This window comes from Maylandia zebra, linkage group LG1 (assembly GCF_041146795.1).
Source record: "Maylandia zebra isolate NMK-2024a linkage group LG1, Mzebra_GT3a, whole genome shotgun sequence".
Classification (NCBI taxonomy): Eukaryota; Metazoa; Chordata; class Actinopteri; order Cichliformes; family Cichlidae; genus Maylandia; species Maylandia zebra.
The window spans coordinates 1,999,388-2,022,997 of NC_135167.1; the positions used below are offsets into that span (position 1 = coordinate 1,999,388).

The 23,610-nt window shown below is 44.3% G+C and overlaps 1 protein-coding gene across 4 annotated transcripts in view; it reads left to right on the top strand.

The window, feature by feature from the left end:
- The window catches only part of adamtsl3 (ADAMTS-like 3), a 207,539-nt gene that overhangs the window by 114,174 nt on the left and 69,755 nt on the right, over positions 1–23,610 (top strand). For all 4 annotated transcript variants that reach the window (XM_014411197.4, XM_014411201.4, XM_024803595.2 and 1 more), the window contains 2 exons: positions 10,597–10,723; positions 22,131–22,205. In XM_014411197.4, the coding sequence (XP_014266683.3) occupies positions 10,597–10,723; positions 22,131–22,205 (202 nt within the window). The remainder of the gene's footprint in view (positions 1–10,596; positions 10,724–22,130; positions 22,206–23,610) is intronic.

Genomic DNA, 23,610 nt, shown 5'->3' on the forward strand with positions numbered 1-23,610 from the left:
TCTCTCGGTCGAACCACGCGGGACTCTAAACAGCGTAACAGGGCATGTTTTTTTCTTTAATGACAGTACTACGACGTGAAGGAAAATAAACATAAAGTTGCGCTTCAAGTGTTACCTCACTTCTGGAAGCAGAGTGAGATGAACTTCCAGGCAGCTGATAACAACTAGAGCTAATGAAGGCTAACAGTTTAGCTAGCTTTCTAAAGGCGCCAGAAAACTGCAGCATTCGTCTGTTTACTCACTTTGACTACTTTTAACATGAAAGGCAGCTGATAACCAGCGAACTTATGTGCAGCACAGTTGGTTGCAAACTTTTATCTAATACTTTTTCCAACTCAAAAACTTCAGTCTCTCAGGGATCAAAACTTTGCAGCGCAGCTCAGCACGCGACTACACACACGTAGCGGCGAACACAGAGCAGATGGGAGGGACACACAGCGGCAGGATGCTTTCCCATTGGTCAAAGCATACTGGGACCTGTGCATTTCGATTGGTTTGACAGGCTGTCCATCTCTACTCATATTTATCAGTCCTTAAAGTGGTACCCTCGTTTTATTTGGGTTACAGATGTCTCTGAGACAGGGCAGGAGATTGTTCAACATCATCTTGGAGAGTGAGAGGAATCCTGAGGAAGGGAGAAGATCAAAAGTGCAGATCTGTAGGAACTACAGTGGGATGAAGCTAGCTTCAGAGAGTAGTTGAAGAAGAGCGGTGATGATCAGTGAGCAGCAGGACAGCTTCACGATGAGAAAGAGGTTTCCTTGTGATTGCTCTGAGAGGGCAGATGTTGGCCAGGTCTTTGTGGATCTGTGAGAGGAAGTCAGGAGTGCTAGAGAAGGATGTGAAGGTGGTGCAGGACATGTACGAGGAGGTGTGCAGTAGGAGCGACTGATGGGATGAAGGTGGTGGTGGGATCGCATCAGGAAGCTGCTCTGACCCCCGTCTTGTTTGCAGCGGTGATGGAAAGGCTGACAGATGAAGTCAAGCAGGAGGAGCAGGCGGACTATGGTGTTTGCAGACGACGCTGTGATCTGTAGTGAGAGTAGGCAGACAGGTGGAGGAGAGCCTGGAGAGGTGGAGGTATGCTCTGGAAAGAAGAGGAGCAGCAAGACAGAATACACGTGTCTGAATGAGAGGGAGACAGGTGGGAAGGTGAATGTGCAAAGAGCAGCGGTAGTGAAGGTGGATGTGTTTAACAACCATCCACAGAGAGCGCAGGCAGGGTGAAGCGGGTGGAGACGAGTGTCAGGAGTGATCTGTGACAGAAAAAGAGCAGCAGGCCTGAAAGGGAAGATTTAAAAGACGGTAGTGAGAGCTGCTGTGATGGTCTGGAGACGGTGGAGGTCGAGCTGAAGGTGTTGAGAGCTTCTCTGGTGAGTCTGATCAGAGGGTTTGCACATGTGCAGAGGCGGGAGGATGGAGGTATCGGACAAAGGAAGATGAAGATGGAGCTGCCAGGCAGGAGGAGGAGAGGAAGACCTCAGAGGAGGTTCGTGGATGTAGTGAAGGAGGACATGCAGAGGGTCGGTGAGACAAAGGAGGAAGCTGGGACAGGAGGAGGTGGAGGCAGATGATTCGCTGTGGTTTATGCAGAGCTCCAGAGGGTTTATCAAAGCATGTAAGCTCCACCAAACTGCTGACAAAATCCTTAAAGAGCAGGTTTCTCATCAAATCCAATAACTCGCCCCGCTTATACACATCCAGCTGCCTGCATCACACTGCACCTGCGACCGCGCTGCTCCGTGGATGGAAAAGGCCGACGCATTCGCAGACCGACACTTGAAATTACACATTATCCTTTAATGGTGTCTTTATACACAAGTTGTAAGAGGCTTTCTCCATCCGCAGCTGTCGTCCGATACTTCAGCCTGTATTTACTCCGAGGAGAAGCTGTCCTCCTCCCTCTCTGCTCCGCTCGCCTCCATTCAGCAAACGCAAAGATACATAAACACTGTGAAGTGGCTGCAGGGTAACGGAGCAATTAGGACACGAAATAAAAATGTTCAGTGTTTATATGCGGTAGTTTAATATCAACAGAAGGTTTCAGTGTTTAGATCTGAGGCTGTTGTTTCCGGCCGCTGTGCCAGAACCGCTCATAAACTTCAACGCAAGTTCCTTCTGATGTGACACAGTGTGTGTGTGTGTGTGTGTGTGTGTGTGTGTGTGTGTGTGTGTGCGTGTGTGCGTGTGTGTGTGTGTGTGTGTGTGTGTGCGTGTGTGTGTGTGTGTGTGTGTGAGTGTGTGTGTGTGTGTGCGTGTGTGCGTGTGTGTGTGTGCGTGTGTGCGTGTGTGTGTGTGTGTGTGTGTGTGTGTGAGTGTTCCCATCATTTAAACAGAGCCTTTTATATTTTCTTAAAATGGCACATTTTGATTTTAAAGACTGAGAACGTCTTAATGAGGAGTGACGTGTGACCCTGGGGATCTGCTGTTGGCCTGATTCTCACTGTGAGAATGAGTTTAGGCAGAGATGACATCGGGATTAAAATTGAGTCTTTTACAACATTAAACACACGTTAAAGCATCAGGAAAACTTTTCATTTTCCAGGAAGGTTTGAAAACATCAACAAAAGATGTAGAACAGCAGATAAGTAACTCTTTAACTTTCCTGTTCAGAGATGGGATAGAGAGACAAAACTAATTACATATAAACACACCGGGAGTTAGAGAGGTGAGTGCATCATGGGAATCCCCGGCAGCCTACGTCTATTGCAGCATAACTAAGGGAGGATTCAGGGTCACCTGGTCCAGCCCTAACTATATGCTTTAGCAAAAAGGAAAGTTTGAAGCCTAATCTTGAAAGTAGAGATAGTGTCTGTCTCCTGAATCCAAACTGGAAGCTGGTTCCACAGAAGAGGGGCCTGAAAACTGAAGGCTCTGCCTCCCATTCTACTTTTAAATACTCTAGGAACAACAAGTAGGCCTGCAGAGCGAGAGCGAAGTGCTCTAATAGGGTGATATGGTACTACAAGGTCATTAAGATAAGATGGGGCCTGATTATTTAAGACCTTGTATGTGAGGAGCAGGATTTTGAATTCTGGATTTAACAGGAAGCCAAAACAGGAGAAATCTGCTCTCTCTTTCTAGTCCCTGTCAGGACTCTTGCTGCAGCATTTTGGATTAGCTGAAGGCTTTTCAGGGAGTTTTTAGGACTTCCTGATAATAATGAGTTACAGTCGTGCAGCCTGGAAGTAATAAATGCATGAACGAGTGTTTCACTCTCAGACAGGTGGATTTGCATGTCTGTGCAGTTTAAGCACATCAGGTCCAACTGTTTTGTTCCTGTTTTTAAGACTGTATTAAATGAGCAACCAACCAAATGGTCAGTGACCAGCTGACCTGAGTTGGTTTCTTCTGCTACCAGCTGGTTCCAGACCCTCAGATGTGTCATTGATGGAGGAGGTTTCTGTGATGCAGCTTTACTCAGCGTGTACGTCCAGAGAGTGCATGCAGCTCCATGCAGCTGGACGTGAAGTGACTCTAAAACTGCAGTTTTTCTGAGACGCCGTGGTGCTGATGGCCTGCAGCCACTAATGGTTGAGATTCTGCGTCAGCAGAGAAGCACCACTCATTTCTGATTAGGACTAATCAAATCAACGGTAATCCTCACACGCGAGAACCTGCTCACGCCCGCACTGCAGCGTCGGCCCGAATGAATGAAATTACGTGCCAACAGATATTTGAATTCCCTGATAACAGTTTGTCACCTGAAGTGAGGATGAAATATTCGCACAACCCTGACGTTCCTTAGGTGCACTAATCTGACATTTTGTGGCACACACTGCAGATTAGACGCCTCTAATCCTCAGAATTACACCTCAGCTCAGTCACTGACAGCCTGATGCCTTCTTTTCTCAGCTGCACACTCCAGAACACCAGTTCCCCATTTCATAGTTTTACTGTGAGTTATGATGAATCTGTCAGACGCTAAGTTAAACTACGCGGGCTTCCTAAAGCTGAAGGAGCTTCTAAGATTTGGTTTGTGAACTGAAAAAGGTAATCTCACAGCAGAAAACAGTGCTGTTGGAAGGATGTGACACGTGCCAATGATGTGTAATTTCCTCGATTGTTGAATTCAGCTGAAAACAGCATCTCTGAAAACTTCTTTGTCTATTTTCAGAGATTTTCTCGTAAAGACACAATTTTATACCCTCATCATGTGTAATCACTGCTCTCCACATTTTTCCTTTCACCCTCTTACGTGTGTGATGTGTGCAGGGCTGACATTTCTGTACAAAACACAATCTTAACTCACTAAAGGCAAAACATCAAAGAGTATTTTCTGCCTGTATGGAGGACCAGGAATGCCAGAATTATGAGCCAAGACGTGAGCTGACTCAGTAAATCCAGATGCCATTGAACGCATCCTACCATCCATCTGTCCTCTGACCTGTGCTGCTTTAATCCTGGATGTCTCTTTTATGCCTCAGTCATCCAGCAGAGGCACCTGGTGTCTATCAACCAATCACAGCTCAGTGCACACTTTAAACGGCAGGTGCTATTTTTGATTAAAGTGGAAAAGGAGAGTAAAGACAAAGGGAGCTGTATTTAATGCCGTTTCTGTCATGGCCGGGATGGCCGATGTGTTTGAGGTGTGGACCCAAAAGCAGACACGGGAGAGAAAGCGAAGTATAACCAAAGGTGAGGCGAGAAACTAAACTAAAACCTAAATGTGAGCACTGTGACGTGGAACGTGAATCTGAACAACAGCATGAAAACTATCCTGAGACTTGACGTAACAGGACACGAGACAAACAGACGACGCGACACTGAACAGAGGGAGACAGAGGACCTAAATACACAGAAGGGTGACGAGGGAAACAGCGAAACTAAACACACTGAACATGGAAACAAGACTTTCAAAATAAAACAGGAAACATGGAGAAATGAGTGGACATACATGACAGACAGGAGACATGGAATGAACACAAGGAGAGAGACGCGGACACAAGGACACGACACATGACAAACAGGAACAGACATAAACCAGACTAAACTCAACTAAGACAAACTAATAATAAAACTAGAACTGAACTTTCTCTCAATAAGCAATCATAATAATGCACCCTGTGGACTTTCTTTTCCTGCCTTTACTTCTGTTGTTCGGTTAAAAATGTCTTGTGTGTATGTAGACACGTGGTGTCTGTGTTAGGGTCCTACTCTACAGCTACTTCCGTACGTACGCCGTTGTTTAGCGCGGTGTAATGATCACGATCAGAGGGAGAAGACGGCAGTGCAGCAGGAGAACGACAGACAGAAAAAAGATCAAAAATACAAGAAAAAAAATAGTAAGCTGCGTTAAGTCTAGATGGAGTCTTTTAGAGGCGACAGGAGTGGGAGTAATTATTCCATTTTATTCTTCATCTTCAGCCTAGATTTTTCTCCCACAATAATTTTCTGCTTTAGGAGTTTTCCTGCTTCCACGGCTGTTACTGTGGAGGAGTCTTTGTGCTGCTTCCTCTTTCATCTTCTCTGCACTAAAATTCCTCTTTCATAAGCACTAAAACATATTCAGGGCACGGCTCGAAACACTGAAATCCCAAATGATCCAGCCTAACAACATCAACGTGAACACTAGACAACATGGTCTGTGCGAGGAGCGAACATGTTCAAGGATATGGAAAAGCGTATATATGGACTCCTATATGTCGTGTATTTTTAGCTTACTGATAGCAGCAAACTTTATAAATCTCTGTCTCCAGTGTGTATGTGGAAGGCTGAGACAGCAGGTACTGAAAAACACTGTTTAGATTTATCAATATTAGTATGGACATAGCCTCGGTGTTGTGAAATGTTCCTGCTGGGAAGCTGTTTGGCCAGAATCCAGGTAGGAAAAGAAATGAGCCTGCTTCCTCCGGGCTGAAAAGTTCTCCTCTCCTCCACTTTAAAGTTGTTTGGCCACAAACCTCACTTGCCAGGATGTAACAGGCAGTTTCCAAAGAGACAGCATTCACTCAGACTGCTTCAGGTACATCATTAAACTGAAAATAATAATGAGGCCAGACACACTCAGTCACGCAGGTAGACGGGCAGTCATGGGAGGCAGATGATGGATGCGTGCTCTAATGGCAGCTGCTGCGAGACCCGGCGTGCCGAGAGGCCACCGGGCACGCCGGGTACTAACGGTGTGGGAGTGTGGAGCAGCGAGCGGCTCTGAAGCGGGAAGTTTGTCAGTGACGGAATGAGGCCAGTCCCTGCTCTGCTGCATGTAGTTTATGTAGATTAATAATACACCACACGTATACACGGAGACCAGAAAACGAGTCGATCCCAGGGAGCTGCAGTGCATCGTGTCGTCTGTCACTGTGTTTGTCTCCCCGTCACACTTTGTCACCTCGATAATCCTCGGCTTACAGGGTCTCTGCGATTGCTCTAAAGAGGCGTTTGTGTTCAGGGTGAAAGTGCGAGTTCATTCCATATGCCCCATAACAACACATCCGCTTCCAGTTTCCACATTTCCTGCAGCTGGCAAAGTCACAACGACGTCCAAAGAGTCAGAAGCATACAGAGCATGAAAACTGACATAAATCAATTCAATATTTACTTTTATTTATTTATTTTAGCAAGTAAGAAACTTCATGGAGGACACACAAAGCGTACGCCCCACAGAGTTTGCAGAGTGATGCCATGGACAGGTGTGGCATTCTGACCGCTGACGAGAATAACACCGATCATCGCTTCATCGCTGCACCTGTTAGTAGGCGAGCTATGTCAGGGAGGGAGTGAACATTTTGTCCTTAAGGCTGATATCACAGCAGTATCAACACCACATCGTCTCAACTCTGCAGGCCAGGGGTGTGTCACAATGTGATGGTTTGGGGGAGGTTCTGCTGGGAAACCTTGGGTCCTGCATCCATGTGGATGTGACTCGACCTCACCATTAGGGTTTTGATAATCGATTTATTGATTATAATCGATTCTGTCTTGGATAACGTGATATCGATTCATTAAAATCCTGAATCGATTTTTTAATATAAATTTATTTTGCCCGAAATGCCAGGATCTCAATTTCAACAACCACCAAACAGCTAAGACAGTAAATGAGAGCAGGTACACGGCTTCTGCACAAAGACGTAAACACAAAGCACGGAGCCGCCGACGGATCGGGATCAGTGCGATGTCGCCTTTCTCACCCGACGGCACGGACACGGTCGGGGCTGTTTGTTTCCTATTACTTACTTCCGAAAAGAAAACCTAATTTTCTGCAGGTCAACAGGCTTCTGAACAAATTTAAACTTTTTAAAATTATGCAAAATGCAAAATGCTCAGCCGTGTTTCTGATCAAACTTCAGAGGTAATGTTCATAAGTTGATTAATGGTTTTCTTTCGTTTTTGATCTACTGCAGAATATTTTTATAAAATCCAGGCCAGGAAAATCTCTTTCATGTTTTTCTGTGTTTTATCTTCAGCTGCTTTGACACAAAGGCCTCTGCTGTGATGCTCACACCTTTGATAAAGTCTGGAAAGTGTCAGCTTCCTTTTTATAGATACAAAAATATGTAAATGTGCTGATCTGAATTATAATATTTCTGACTGTCTGAGGCAAAATTTCCCAGATTCAAATCGAATTGAATCGAATCGGGACCTTGTGAATCGGAAAAGAATCGATTCTAGAAATCAGTGACGACACCCAGCCCTAGTCACCATCATTGCAGGTTCAACCAGAACCTGCAACGAGCCTGGTTCTGCTGGAGGTTTCTTCCTGTTAAAAGGGAGTTTTTCCTTCCCACTGTCGCCAAAGTGCTGCTCATAGGGGGTCATATGATTGTTGGGTATTTCTCTGTATGTATTCTTGTAGGGTCGACCTTACAGTATAAAGCACCTTGAGGCGACTGTTGTTGTGATTTGGGGCTGTATCAATAAAACTACTCAAAATGTTTTTATTGAGTGATTTTGGATACAGTTTATGAAGAAAAAAAGAGGGAAACACAAAAACTTGTTACACTAAATACAAAACAGAACTTCTCATGTTGGAACAAAAAAAAAAAAAGGAAAACAAACAAAAAAATAACAACCCAGGATGGGCGATCGATACTAACAAAGCCTTTCCTTACAAACCACACAGAAGTTAGCTCAGTACCACTGAGCTTCACATTCCCATTAACACAGACACATATCGGACCTGCTGCTGACACGTTGGTGCAGATACCACAGCACGCCTGCAGGGGTCGAGCGGAGGCCACGCTTCGAAGGGTTAGGGGGACCGACGCAGTATTAGGTCAAAGTGTTATGTCTGGTTGGTGTAAAATACTTCTTGAAGTTAATTCATTGGACGCTAAAAGCCCTTCAAGTCTTCTAATTAAGAAATAGCGCTGAATGTGACGATTGAAAGAACTAAATCTGCGATTGTGATATTGCAGAATGGAGAAAGGTGTTTCCAGCCATTAGCAGTCTTGACCAAGTGGTCTTTAAAAGTGGTTTAAGAGTGCTAGATTTACGCAGTGGTTAGTGATACTGGCTCATGGCAGGAAGTTCCTGGGTTTGAATGCTCTTGCCAGTTGCGTCCTTTCTGTGTGGGCATTGCCTGCTCTATGAGAGAGCGTTTGAACCACACATCACTTCTCAGCACATTCATTCCAGAAGCTGTGCCAAGCCCCCTTTATGACTAACAGTGGAGCCAGGAGCAGACCAGGTTAGACCCAGATGATGACAGATGTTCTCTTCATCGATGACGTCCATTTTCATGTCCGTGTAGGATCATTTTGACCACCTGGGCCTTTCTGTGTATTCATTGGTCACTGCTGTCGTAAAAGAAAAGCATTCATAGTTTGCCGTGAGTCATTTTCAGTCCTGCATTCTGAACGCTTCATTATTGCTTTTTAAAAATATGCAGCTTGTTTTTGAAATCGGGGACGGTCTTGTTTATGTCCTGTGCATCTGAGGAGGAAACGTTTCCTGCACACTCATCCTGGTCACACTTAATTTGTCTTGTTATTTAAAGCCAGGATACAAGGTCCCAGTGACCCACAAAGAAATACAGAGATGGGACTGATTATACAGAATATGTTTGAATGTTTTCCAAGTTGAATTTTATCCTAGATTATTATAGGCCAGATTTGATTAAATCACCTTCTACCAGGTAGTACAAGCTCATCTTGACAGAGTTTGAAGTCTCAAAATCTGACTGTTCCCTAGCAACCCAGACTTATATTTGGAAATAACTAGATTGTCAGATACGTCCGTATGAACACACACAGTCTTCGGGCAGGGGTCAACATTTTTGGTAACAGAAGCTTTGGCTGGATGTCTGATGATGGTTTAGCTTCTCGTGATCTCATGATTCACCATGATCGTGGAAGTCCTGGACGCCTCTGTGACTACAAGCAGCAACTGTGTATTCCCTGACTGGTTAGCAGGTTGATGGAGCTCGCTGGCTGTTGCTCCACGAAGGGTTCAACGTTCAAGTTTAGAGACGGCAGCTTTGCTTCGTCCTGCATCTTGGAACTACAAACCCCCATCCTGAGGGAAGAAGCTGAGGATGGAACCATGACTTAGAATTGATAAAGCCATCCGTCGTACCTGTTTAGAGCACAGGCCAAACAGGGCTGTGACTCACCTATCGGACGACTGGACCACCTCACTGTCTGCTTCTGTGAGGTTTTCTCTGTGACAGAGGTCTGACTGAACCATACCACCAAACAAAAAGATAAAACAAAGTTAAAATTGTTCAGTCAATGTGGAAATGAACAGGTTTCCAGTGATCCTTTTTGCAGACCGATTTGCAATTCTCATCAGAATTCAGTTTCTCGTTGATTATGGTCCCAAGATATTTACATGATTGCACTTACTCTGTTTTTTGACCTTTAATTAAAGTGACTCCGTGCCTATAATCATTCACAAAGAGGTTTACAATGCTGCACCGAAAACCTCAGAGGGATTGGTTTGGTTGCAAGCAGCTCATTGTGGGCTGGAAAATGCTCATTTGCTAATTTGTCTGCAAACACAAAGCAGTGGTGAAAATGTGCCAGAAACCAGAAAAACCAGAAAGTTTTTGAAGGCTGCAACACTAAAACACAATGTTTAAGTTTTACTTTAATGTTCTCGCTTCCTGTTTTAGGAGCTAGCTGTCTGAGGCTAGCTTGTTTGCTTGCTAATCTCGCTTGCTAATCACCTGTGGGTAAGAACTGGGGGGTCCAGATTTTGCCTTGACGAACTGCTTCACTGTTTGCTGTTTCTGACTTTGCCGGCTGTCCATCCATGGACGGGAACAATGACAGGAGCAGATGAGGCCTTGAGGCGCTCGGGTGTGAGCGTAAACATCTTGCAGAGTCTCCACACAGAAGTCAGTCAGCAGGCTGTTAGAGAGACCTGAGGGAGCCGGGGGACGCCTCCGTTTTAATTATGTTGCAGTGCAGTCAGACATTGGCTGAGAAAAAAATGACCAAATGTTCATTTAACGACTTTCAGAAGCGCACAAACAGACTTTGGTTGAGCTTCTGGCTCTAAACTGTCCATCGTTGGAAACTATTGTTTGGCATGTAAATTATAATTAGACTGAACGTCCTCGCTGTTGGTCGGAGACATAATCCAGCCTGACTTTGTCCTGCAGCTGTCTTTGTTTCAGCCTCTTCTCTGTCTTTGTGCTTGTTGCGTGTGCAGGAGGTGGGCTGCGATCGGCAGCTGGCCAGCGGTGCCAGGGAGGATAACTGCGGCGTCTGCGGTGGCGACGGCTCCACGTGCCGCCTGGTGCGAGGACAGGCCCTACCCCACCTGACTCCCGAACAGTGTAGGTATCAGACGGCCCTGAAAAAGAAATTCCACGTCTCCTGTCGTGTTTCATGCTCTGCAAGCTAATCGTCAGCACTTTAATACCAAAATACTCTTTGCACATCTTTCTGAGTGTTATTAAGTCTGTCACCTTCCTGCCTCCTGCAAATGGCTCAGTCTGAGCTTTCATTTTAGAGAATAAACCATCAGCTCAGGCCTAATGTCTCCCTGCTGGTTCCAGAAATGTAGACAAAACGTGGTCTGTATATGTGCCCGGGCTGCCTCCCAGTCAGGCTCGGTGGGAAATGCATTGTGGGTATCACCTGGCTTGACTTGACTGGTCAGTTGAGCCGTCCTGGCTTTGGCCTCCTCTTCGCCTGCAGCCTCTATTTATTCATCAGGGCTGGACTATTAAAATGCCATCTGGCTTCAGCAGCCTACACTGTACCCAGCATGTTTTTATAAAATCAGCTTCAAATCTGAAAGAACAACAACAAAGAAAAACCAACGGCACATAACAGGAAGAGTCCAGCATTAAATGTGCTTCTGGAAATGAGTTTTAATCAATCTCATCTTAAAACAACAGAAGAGCATCGATCGTTGAGTCTGTCAAGAGAGATTAGCTGGAAAATGACTGACGAGCGCATCTGTATTCATTGCCGGCTGTGGATTTCGGGAATATTGCTAAACAAACAAACCAGCTGGCTTACCAATAAATACATAAATACGTAATGTTCACCTCTCAGCAGTTTGCTTTGAGAGAAACGTGACGCTGGAGCAAAGCTGAACAGAGATGTCTGCCAGGTAGTGCTCGCTCCTGACTGAGCGGAGCTGCCAGCAGAACAAATAACAACTTTACAACACTGTAAATGTGAAAACGCACTTCAAATGTTTCCAGGGCTTCTCGGCTTTTTCCTCAGGTTTTAACAGCTTAATGAAGTCGCTGCTGGCAGCGAACACACATGCCAGAGTTATTGGCCCTGGTCGTGTATGTATATCAAATGTTTCAAATGAAGTAGCGCTGGCGTGCCTCGCAGAGTGGAAATGAATATGGCTGGTATTAAAACTCACAGCCAGTGACCGTGTAAATATTTCTGTGGCTTTTAACGTGTGGAATGTATTTAGAGAAGGCCGGGGTGTGTCCGCGCTGCTGAGGTGGAATTTTATACAGACGTAAGAGTTCTGTGGAGTAAATGAGTTTGTTTGAGAAATGCAAAACGTAGAGACGAGAAACCACAAAGACACAAAAATAAGTTGAATAAAACTTCAAACATGTATGTGAATCTAAATGTAATTTCATCTTTAATGACACAAAATAACCAATCACAGCTGCTTATTGTTGGTCAAAGCGAGTGAAGCTGTTGCCACTTCTGATCATTTTAAAACATTTGTTCTTATTTTTGGAACAAAGGAAGAAAAATGTAGCCGCAGGTCTGCTGTCTCTGTTTCTGCACAGCTGCACGAAGCGTCCACGCGGCCTTTCTTCTTTCCCTTATTACAGCCGCGAGGCCTCAAGGTGTGTGTGTGTGTGTGTGTGTGTGTGTGTGTGTGTGTGTGTGTGTGTGTGTGTGTGTGTGTCAGAAGCTTCGCCCGTACCAAACTCTCTTCTGCCAACTTTAGAGTTAAATCAGTGGAAAAAATAAACAAGAACATAAATGTGGTCGGACGTCCAGTGAAAGTGTTTCATAAGAGGTTTGATGAGTAGCTGTACGGAGGTGCACCTAAAACTTTCTCTCTCGTTAAGCTCGGAGTCCACAGCCAATAGCTTATTTCCTCTAATGGGCACAAAGATGTGGTATTGTTGGAGGACTCAGGTCAGCAGCGTCATGTTGTCTGTGTCCTCGTCTGATCTTCGTCCAAAGATGTGTCCATGTTGTTTCAGTGCTGACCACAGGAAGCCTGTCGTTCAGTGTACGCTGCCGTTACGCTGCCCCGAGTTTATTCACAGTGGAGCACAGAAAACAAACTCTTTAAACTATTTTAAACACATCTCAGTTTCAATTCCATTCAAAAATCATCTTATTTTTATTTTACTTTTATTTTATTTACATCTTTAGAAGTTGGACGGGTCCGTGTCCTCCTCTTTAACCTTTAACCTTTAGCCTGTGATGGTCTGTGAGCTGAGCAGCTGCTGGACGTTGTCCCGTCCTGGTCTGATGGCGGTCTCTAGCTTCTCTGCTTCGTCCTGTTTCATGACGTCTGATGAACTCTGACCTCAGATCAGTTTGCACTTTGCTTCAGTGGATTTTAAAGGAGCTTCGGAGGAGGCGGGGCTGTTTCTGGAACACGGTCGCATCTGTCTTCTTCTCTGCATGATGCAGCTTTAACCTGCACGTGTGGGCGGCACGCTGAGCCCACGCACTGATGTCACCACAGACTCGCGTCTGTCTAATGCAGCGCACAGATTGCAGGCAGCTTTCAGCTGATTGGTGAACCTCTGCCCAGCTCATCTTCTGAGAAGCTCTTTTCAAACGCTGTCATGTTCCTGACCTGCTGCCAAATAAGCTGATTACAGCGTCGCTCCGGCTGTTGCTGTTTAGTGAAATGTTCTTTTCCAGCCTTTTTGTCACTGTCCAACTTTTTTAGAGACACGTTGCTGCCTCATAATTCAAATGAGCTCATATGTTTCATGAAATAATAAAATGTTTCCATTTAAATACTTGATATGTTTCCCATGTTCTGAAATATGTCTTTGTGATTTATTTATTGCTTTCTGTTTTCATTTCCTGTTTACACATTAGAGGAGGCGTCTCTTATTTCGATCTGCAAACGACATCTTTTCAGTGAGTTTTTCTGTGCAGGGATATTTGTTAAAGGAACAGTGCACCCATGGAGCTTCAGTTAAATATTAAAATAGTTCTCAAGAAGTGATGTGCCATCAAAACCAGCCTCCTGAAGTTGGACTAAACCCAGTGAAACACATTACGACAGTGACAGGTTTGTGGCGTGTGGCCGGGTGGGCGACCCGGCACGAACGCCAAAGCAAAGGCGAGATTTAAACGCACGAGTGCGATCCGAACACCAGCATTAAGCGCTCCACAGACGATCAGCTTTCATCCCGTGTGTAGTTTGGTTCATTCAGAAACTCCGATGTTGTTGAGACACAGCCGCACAGCTGAGTGAGCACAACTGCACACAATGAATGCAGCGGCAGCGAAAGGCCTTTATCCTTTGTTGGGAGGATAACAAATCCATTTAATATATGCTACGGCCTGTTAGCGAGCACAGCCAGAAAGCTGAGCAGCATTTAAATCCCCACAACAAGACGTTTTACCAGCACTCGAGGCGGCCTGGAAACAAAAGGCAGCAACTGGGAATTTGCTGTCAAGCGGCCCCAATTTCAAACACCAGATTCAGACTGACTGTCAGTTTGAATTTAGTTAAACTATCCTGTTATTTTGGAGGGTTTGTTTTACTTCTCTGCATCTGCATTTTCCACGTGACCTGACATTAGTCGTTTTCCATCAGTAAGAACACATCGGACTGCAAAACACATCGAGGCTTCGATTGCTTAGCAGAGGTCCTTCAAAGACTTGCTCTAAACTTTCCCTGAGTGACTCAGGGTTTTGTGTTTGTTTAAAACATCGACTGTATATAAAAGATTTCGGCTGCAGGCGTGCTTTGGAGCCAGAAGTGGCCATATTTGGATCAGACGAGTGCTAATGTCAGACGCTGTTAGTTAATGTCTGCATCCTTAAATGTATGGGAGCTCCGCCTCCTCGGATGGTCTGTTGGTACAGCGACCTCACAGCTGCCATATTATTGGTCACATGATATCATGAAAAGGCTCCAACAGCACAAACACGGTGCAGAGGTCCAGTTCAGGTGAAGCTAGCAACTTCACCATCCACCTGTCATTAAAAGAGGCCACGCCCCTAATAATGCATGTTGTTAAGAAGGGGAAATTATCTCTGGAGACCAAACAGTTTGTGTTTCAGGCTGTAAACGTGTTTATTTCTGCTCTGTGAGGACTGACTCACTGCTGATGTCTCTGCTGGACGTTAGAGGAACTGCAGGCCTTGGTGTTTCAGCCCCGCTGGTTGCTGCTCTGTTAAAGTGCTTGCAGTGGACATCACTCTACCTGAGTTCTCTGTCAGCATCCAATATAAATGCTCTCTGATATCTACAAATGATTTGGAAGCACTGCAGCCTGATCACATTTTGTATTCTAATCTGTTTCCCAGCGATGCAGAAACTCTCTCTGCTTCCTCTTCCTCCCTTTCTTGTTTAATCTCTGGTTTCTTTAAGCTCGCATCACGCCAAGTCAGATTTCGTTTGGCCTTTTTAGCCTTACCTCCCTGGAGGACTGCAGCAGAACAAACATCTGCACTAAATGTCAGTGGTTCTGTGCAACACATTCTTCATCACTTACATCTAGTTTCTTGGGATTAAGATTCCAGCCAATTTGGCAGTTTCCTTTTTGCACTCCCCAGCCTCACGCAGAGGTCGGTCACCATTCTCTGAGCTCTAATAAGCTAATTGGTGTATCTGTCCATCACTTCTCAAAGACCGGGCAGGGAGATTTAATATTCCGTTTCTGGATCTTGACAAATTTAGATTAGAACTTTAGCTTGAAGGTTTTTCCCTTTGAAACGACTGAAAACAGGCTGCAGGAGTGCTGATCGCAGAGAACAGTCAGCGCGCTTCTTCAAGTCTGTGCTGATTTGAAATGTGAGGACACTGGTGTAATGTGTCACCTTTAAATGTAGTTTTATGTGTAGAAGGTAAAGACAGTCGAGAGGCTCGAGGATCAGATGGTACAGTTTGTAAGGTTGCAGCAATGCCAGAAAAACATAGACTGTACAAAAAGATGGACACCACCACCATGATGTCACTCATAGCTTCAAAAGTCTTTAGTTGGGTATTTTGGCATTGCACTTACTTCCTCCATACATGAAATTACAGAGTTGATAAATGTGTTATTATAAAAATAAGAAAAACGAGTAATTTGGAAATCTGTGAAAAACATGTTTAAAACAAAAAACATTACTTATTCAGTAAGTAACCAACTAAAGTCACATTATATACTCGACTCTGAGTCGCACTGGACTGCAACATTAATCAAGCATAACATTCAAAAACTCTTTTTAATGTTCAGGAATGAAGTAAATAATTGTAATTTGACATATTTGTACAAAATAATAATTTGATTTTTTTATAAAACAATTAAAAAATTAAAAAATTGATGTAGAACAGCTCTAATTGTGTTTTATAATTATTTTGTTTTAATTAAAGAGGTTATTAATCACTACTTAATTTTGGTAATTTCACTGTATCGGGCTGTAAACATGTTTATTTCTGCTCTAAAGTTTTAACATGGGAGTCTGTAGGGACTGACTCATTGCCAGAGCCTCTAGTGGACATTAGAGGAACTGCAGCTTTTGGTGCTGGTTTTATTTTTCAGCCTCTGAACCATAAACCTGCGACATGAAGGAGGCAGTCGTTACAGTTTTTATTGAAGTGCTGCAGCTGCTAAACCCAGAGTCGGTACAAACATGTGAGCGTGCTCCACTTTTAAAATAATAATATCTGCAAACGTATTGAATTCATTATTAACCTTCATCATGGACGGCATGTTTTATGGATAAAACGAAATAGCCCTGAAATATTTTTAACCAGAGAGGCAGCAAAGGTCGTTAAACTTTGAAAGTGTGGATTTAAACTCGGGGATATCTTCTGTAGCAGGAGTATGTTCATTCAGCATAATTTGGCTGTTTTAGGTTGAATTTAACTGGATACACATTATGTTTTACAGTGACTCTTTATCCTTCGGCACTGCGGATGTTTGCTGAACGTGGCTCTATTACCGTTACGAATCAATACCTATGGTTCTAAACTATATTAGCAAAAGCATGTGCGGATAAGGCACGACAGACGGATGATTAAAATCATAAAGCATCTGTTCTTCATGAAGTCTCATGTTTTTCTTTTTGGATTCAGATTTCACAGACAGGTATACAGTTTATGTGCAGGAGGGTCAAATTTAAAACCATGAACTTGTTATCATGATGAAGTAATTTGCAGCACCGAACGTCAACTGCATTTAGGAAAACTCAAAACACCTCGTTTATACAAGATTTACACACAAACACAGCATTAAATAAAATCACTGGTTTTGGTTTGACGAATGTTGGAAACATCTGACATAAAGTGAATATGAAAATATTAAAAATCTATATTTCATTGGTCCGCAGCTAAAAAATGAAGCTCCCAAACCTGCAGTTCCTGTAACGTCCAGCAGGGGCAGCAGTGAGTCAGTCCCCATAGACTCCCACGTTAAAACTTTACAGCAGAAATAAACGTTTACAGCCTGAGACAAACTGTTTGGTGTCTGTGTGTCATTTCTCCTTCATAACGCCTGTGCGGGGTGTTATGAAGTCTAAGGCTTATTAGGGGCGGGGCCTCTTTGACTGACAGGTGCAGGTGCTGTTGGAGGCTTTTGGAGCATTTTTCATGTGATATATTATCGCTCCATCCAAGAATTCGTCAGCTATCATGTGACCTGTCTTAGAATAAACACTAGGTGTGTTTGTGGTTCCAGGACACCTTTCCTGGGTTTCACATCATAAGCGACTGCACAAGTACGTCTGACTTCAGGTCCCGTGAATACGTGCTCTGTGTCTCTGACACTGGCTCGGCGCCCTTGTTATCCCAGGCCAGTGGGGAACCTGTAAAGCCTTCTCACACAACAATCAAAGTTTCCGGCTGGAAGGACTCTACCTGTCAGACTCATTTGTTTTCCATCCAGTTTGTAAGTTTCCGTCTCCCGTGCTTTGTCTCCTGCCCTCGGCTCTAATGTCCCAGAAGAAGAGAGCCGATAAGGTTAACCAATCACGCACATTTATGCCTACCTTAGTGAGAGCGAGTTTATTTACAGACGCGCGAGTATCACCTTTGTTCCTCCTCATCCATTATTCATGACCCCGCTGTTTATCAGTCATTGCATTTGGAATATGAATTTGCAGCAGTATTCCCTAAAGCCTCAGTTTACAGAGTCGACGGCCTCGTGTGAAATGAGCTGTTTATCTATGTTTCATTTCATAATTTATTTCGAAGGTTGCTTAAAAAACATAAAAACAACCTGGCTTTATGTTTAATCTCTATTTTAGAGTTCAAGGGGAAAAAACTGCAAATGGCTGCAGCTGAATTTATTCCATAGCTTCCATAAATTTAAAGGCAGATGCAGTTTTCCAAGTATAATTATGTTTGGGGTAAAGCCCAGCGGCTCACAGCCACAGCGTGTTAATTGAGCTCGGCTCTCGTTTGTCGCTGGAGGAGAAACTGACGTTTATAAAATATAGAAAATGGAATTAAGTCTGCGTTTGTCTGTGGAGGTGTCGCCTCGTGCCCACGCCTCCTCGCTTACCCGCCGTGGGACAAACTCGTCTACCATGAAACCTCACAAAGTGTTTCACAGCAGCGAATGCTTTCAGTATTTTGTTGTTCCTGCACGCTGCGACCTGCACAGGAGAGGCGTGTGACTGACTAGTTAGCGAGGTGACATTTAACAGCACACACGTGGACGTTATTTAGAGCCGCGGAGGAGATGGCTGCTTCTGTGCAGCTGTAAAGCAGCAGGCAGGACAGCGCTGCAGTGTGGTGGTCTCCTCACGTCAGCCTTCACCACAAACAGGGAGCTGAAGGCGAGTTTCTCCTTCGTCCAGCTAACGCGTGTAATAACTGAGAGCTGCCAATTAATGCTGCTAAACAAGCTCCATTAATGGACTTTCATTTTCACCTTGGGGCGGCTTAACAAGGTAACACCTACACTGATTAACATCCAGGACACAATCTGGCAAGATGTTGAAGAGGTTTAAATGCCCCCTTGTGACCACCACCACCACCCAGCCACCACCTACATATATAATATCTGCTGCCCCAAATCTTTAACTGTGAAGTAGTGATATCTGGATTAAGCTGTCAGCTGCACCAGCAGCTGTTTTGCAGGACGAGGAGCACCTTTGGCTGCTGCTGATGTTAACTTCTTACCAAGCAAATTCATGAGCAGGATAATGAGATGCAGCGTGAGCGTCGACTCAGCAAGATTGGAACACGAGTGAACCTTCAAATCAACAGATTTCCACCTTTTTTAAGGAAGCTCTGTGCTGAAGATTTGGCTCTAATGAAGGTGTTGTGACTTTATTTGTCACAGGCTGGGTCTCTGACCCAGCGCTCTGAGTTCATGTTTGTATTTGTCTCATTTTGTTATGTGATTTAGTTTGTGTTATTTCCTATCTGCCTTTAGTTTAGGCAGTTATTGTTCCTGGGTTTTCTATGTTTTGGGGTTTTGTATTTATTCATCACATATTAGGTCTGTTAAGTTGTGTTGTCATGTTTTAGTATTTCCTGTTTTATTCTGACAATGTCATGTGTTCTTTGTTTATTGTATTTAGCTTTCCTCTCCTGGTCCTGTCATTAGGTTTATGTCTGTCAGCTGTTTTCCCCCATGTGTCGCCACTTCCCCTGATCACCTCATGTCTGTATTTAAGCCTTTTGTTTTCTTCATGCCATTGTCAGGTCGTCTGCTCATCCATGTCTCATCTCCAGGTACCCATGTCAGTTCACTATGGTTAAGGTTTTTCATGTTTTGTTATTAGTTCACCCAGTTTAGGTTATTGTTTAGTTTTCAACGATGCCCTATTATTTTGTACCCTCATTACTAGTCTCATTAAACGGCTTGTTTTGTTAATCCACACCACGTTTCGGTCTGCGCTTGAGTCCTCCTCTGCAACACATACGGCCTGCCCCAGCCAGACCGTGACATTATTGGACGCTGACAGGCGAGAGACGAGTTAGTGGACTCGAGTCAGGGACATTTACTCCACTCTGTTGGAAGAATAATGAACGTTACACGCTGCTGCCTCTCCAGCCTGATGGGATTCAGATAGCTCCTTCAGATGTTGTCCACTCTCTCCATCATCACACCCCGCTCTGAAGTCTGCTGTTGAGCTCGAGTGTCAGCACCTGTGGTCTTTCAACGAATCCCGTCTGGCGCTGCCTTTAAGGATGTTTGAGTATAAAATGTCCTTCTGCTGTTTTACGGTTTAACAGATTTACAAATCCACACTTTCATATCTTACCTCCCCGCTTCTTTTTTTTTGAGTAGATGTAGAAAAGAGTAAAAAATAATTATTACATGCATAATCATGGTGGCTGAAGAAATACTCTATTATTCTCTATTTGTACTCCCTTCTTACCAGTGATGTCTGGTCCAGTATGTGAATGAATATGTGATCCTGTCTGAGAAAGCTGGATCGGGTCTCGGTGACAATAGGCCAATCAAGGCCAATCTGTGCAATTCAGTTCTATATTGTTCAGTGGTTTCTGCTCCACCTTTCAGCACCTCTGCACCGGTTAAAGAGGATGGAGGAAGCTAACAGGAAAGGGTCAGCAGTGTGGAGGCTTTTCAGACCTCCAACACTTTTTCTTTGTTTTTTTAAGTCTCTCATTTCATGTCACTTTTAACACATGGATGGATGGATGTTGTGACTCTTCAGAGGCAAACACACTTTGAATATGGTTATGATTAGCAAAAACTTTATGGTTTGATTTAAAGAAAAACCTACATGTCAAACATCTTTCAAACTTCTCCCACAAGGTGGTGGTTGGTATGGTTGTATTCTTTTAACCTGGGACATGAGTGAACGCACAAGACTAGGAACAGAGCACGATCTGATAGCCCCGTGTCCCACATCATCATTATAAATGTTGTTCCAGGTTCAACATTGCAAGTGACCAATCACATTGTTGTGATGTCATACTTTTGCGACTTCGGAAAAAAGCGTCGTAAAAAAAAAAACTACTTAACTTGCGAGAAGCCGCCTCTGTCCGCCGATCCAGCAATTTGAATTCTTTGCATTTCAGGATGCTGTTCTTTAATAAACGGTAAGCATTATGGTAAATGGCCTGCATTTGTATAGCGCTTTTCTAGTCCATAGGACCCCAAAGCGCTTTACATTACATTCAGTCATTCACCCATTCACACACACATTCACACACTGGTGATGGCAGCTACATTGTAGCCACAGCTGCCCTGGGGCGCACTGACAGAGGCGAGGCTGCCGGACACAGGCGCCACCGGGCCCTCTGACCACCTCCAGTAGGCAAACACGGGGTTAGTATCTTGCCCAAGGATATTTGGCATGCAGCCAGGATGCAGCCTGGGATCGAACCACCGACCTTCTGATTAGTGGCTGACCTGCTCTGCCACCTGAGCTACAGCCAGTGTTGCATATTGTTCTTGCAACACTGGAATTTCATAAATGAATGATTCGCTTGGCTTGCAAAAGTATGACGTCACAACAATGTGATTGGTCACTTGCAATGTTGAACCTGGAACAACATTTATTAAGATGATGTGGGAACAACACCGACACGAGGATATCAGATCAACCAAGGAACAGGACCCGGCCTGGTGGTTGTGAACTGAGGCAGTCTGCACTGATGACCACAACTCGTCTACAAAGCATCTCCTCCAGTAGTGGACGTAACAGAACTGATTGTATTCTGCCTATATGCCTGTGTAAAAGCAATGTCCCTGAGGGCTCGTGTCATTTTGCAGTTAAATCACCGTCCTGCAGCAACTTTGTGGAGGAGTTTGTGTTTCTGGAACAGATTAACTGAGATCTGTCACAGAAAAAGAAACATTGCTGTATTATTACAGGATTGCATACGATAGCCAACTTGATCCCATTCAGTCGGCGACTAATAGCAGGCTGACTTTCTCTTATTGCTGTTTTGTCGCCGTCTTGATGCAAAGACATTTTAAAGATCACAACTCACCACTGGGCACAGGTCACAGACCTGGTCCGCTTCTTCAAAGCAACCATTTCAAAGACAACACAGTTGCAGTAACTTTGGTGTTGCTGCGTTTTCCAACCAGTTTTCCTTGGTGTGGCTGCAGAATTGTGTTGGTGATCCTTCAACTTGATTTTCAGGATCTGGAAGAATTCACAGGGAGGCACATCTGGCGAATGGTCCAAGACTGAGCGACGATGCTCTGTGCCAGCACACGGTGGTCCAGCAGTTCGTGTCGTTCCTCTGAATGGTCGTTCCACTTCCCCAAACATTTCCAACATGAATGCATGAAGCTCCTCACCTGATGCTCTGCCTCCAGGATTCTCTAAAGTTTTGATCAGATATTGTCAGTGTTGAGCGAGTCCTGTCGGACTGTAGCAGCCTCGTTCCTGAAAAAAGATGCTGAAGGGGATCCAGTCTGATGCTCATCAAGTGTCAGTATGTGAGAAGTTTTCAAGCGAGGCTGGACTACTTTTACGGTAAAAAACATAAAACCCAAAACATGAGAAGGCAGACAAAGACAAAACGTTTCCTCTGCAGGTGTTTGGATGTGTCCGCCTCTCTGCTCAGTGACGGTTGTTGTGTTGTCAGTTTAACCGAAACCTTTCTGATCTTTTTTCCACCTGCAGCTCTGAAGACGGTGCTGGAGGTCCCGATGGGAAGTCGCTTTCTCAGACTCAACGCCAAAGGCCCCGATATGATCGGTGAGTCTACTTTGTTCCAAAAGCTGAACAAAGCAAAGCTGATGCTCAGTTTGACAGTGTGTCCTATGAAACTCGTGTTTTTCACACCAGGTTTTTACGCACATTCGCGCTTTGATCTCTTAAGAACTTAACATAATAATGTTACAGACGATTTCAAGTGAATTCAGTTTCTCTGTAAGGAACACATTTATGGTGAGAGGATTATTTGTCTCGTGCTGGTCTGTGGACTGAATATGAAGAAGGATCAGTCAATCAAATCTGTGTTTATTGCTACATGCAGGCATGACTTTATGATCGCCGTGTAATCGTCTCACAACAGGGTGTTTATTAAAATGTGCTCTGAATACCAAGTTGCTGGTTTACATGTGATGATTTATGAGAACATGATTGGGTTCAGTTTGCATTTTTAAACACTGTTTTAATATAATGACCTCTCTCACCGCGGCAGAAGCTCAGCTGAAGGACAATCGACCACACAAACGTGAGCGAGAGTAGCTCACCGTTTATTCTGAAGATTCTCGACTTGGCTCCTGGTTAAAAGAATCCTCAGACCAGCTCTTCATCAGGTTTTTTACCAACACCAGAGACTCGTTAACACATATTTCTGTCAGCTTGGCTCAAATAAAAAGATGTCGTCGTGCTCAAAACTGTTTGCTTTTGCACTTGTTCTGCACGTTCGTGTCTCTTTGCGAGAAACAACAGTAGCTGCCTCTGATTAAATTTTCCCTGATGTTGGTTTCCGTCACTTTTATATCTCGTGGAAATCTTTCCCTGTGCTCATCGCCGACATTTTCAGATTTGTTGGAAAGAAGTTGCTATGAGAACGTAAAGCGGGCATCTTCAGTGATGTTGTGGGACTATTTCCTGCTTTCAGCATGTTATTCACAAGCTCGGCAAAATTCTCTGTGGCTGCCAAGAAAATTCTGGAAAACCTGTACGAATGCTTCCCATCGCTGCTGGTTTCCTTTGGACTCATCTTTAAGCAGCAGTTCACTGTAAAAACTAACAGCCTTAGTTATGGCTTCACTTTTCTGGAGACCAAATTATTTTTTTAAATGCTGAAACGCATCACTGTTTCATCCTCGCTGTCTAATGTTTGGAAGGTCGTAACAGAAAAACAGGACGTGTTCGATGAAAATGGCTTTCAGATCTGGAGTTAGCAGGTGAAATCTATCAAAGTGCAGGCGAAGGAGTCCCAGTAGCACAATGCTTGTTGACCAGTGTAATGGGACGCTGCTACAACTTGTAGGCCTGAGTATGGAAAGTCCTGTGTAGCACCTAAGGACCATCAACACAGGACCATACGGAGACCTTTAAATAGAGGGAACCATCTAATGTGGTTTGTAGTGATGCATTTCCTCAAAAAGAAGCTGAACCAGGGACAAATATGCTTCAGTTTACAAAC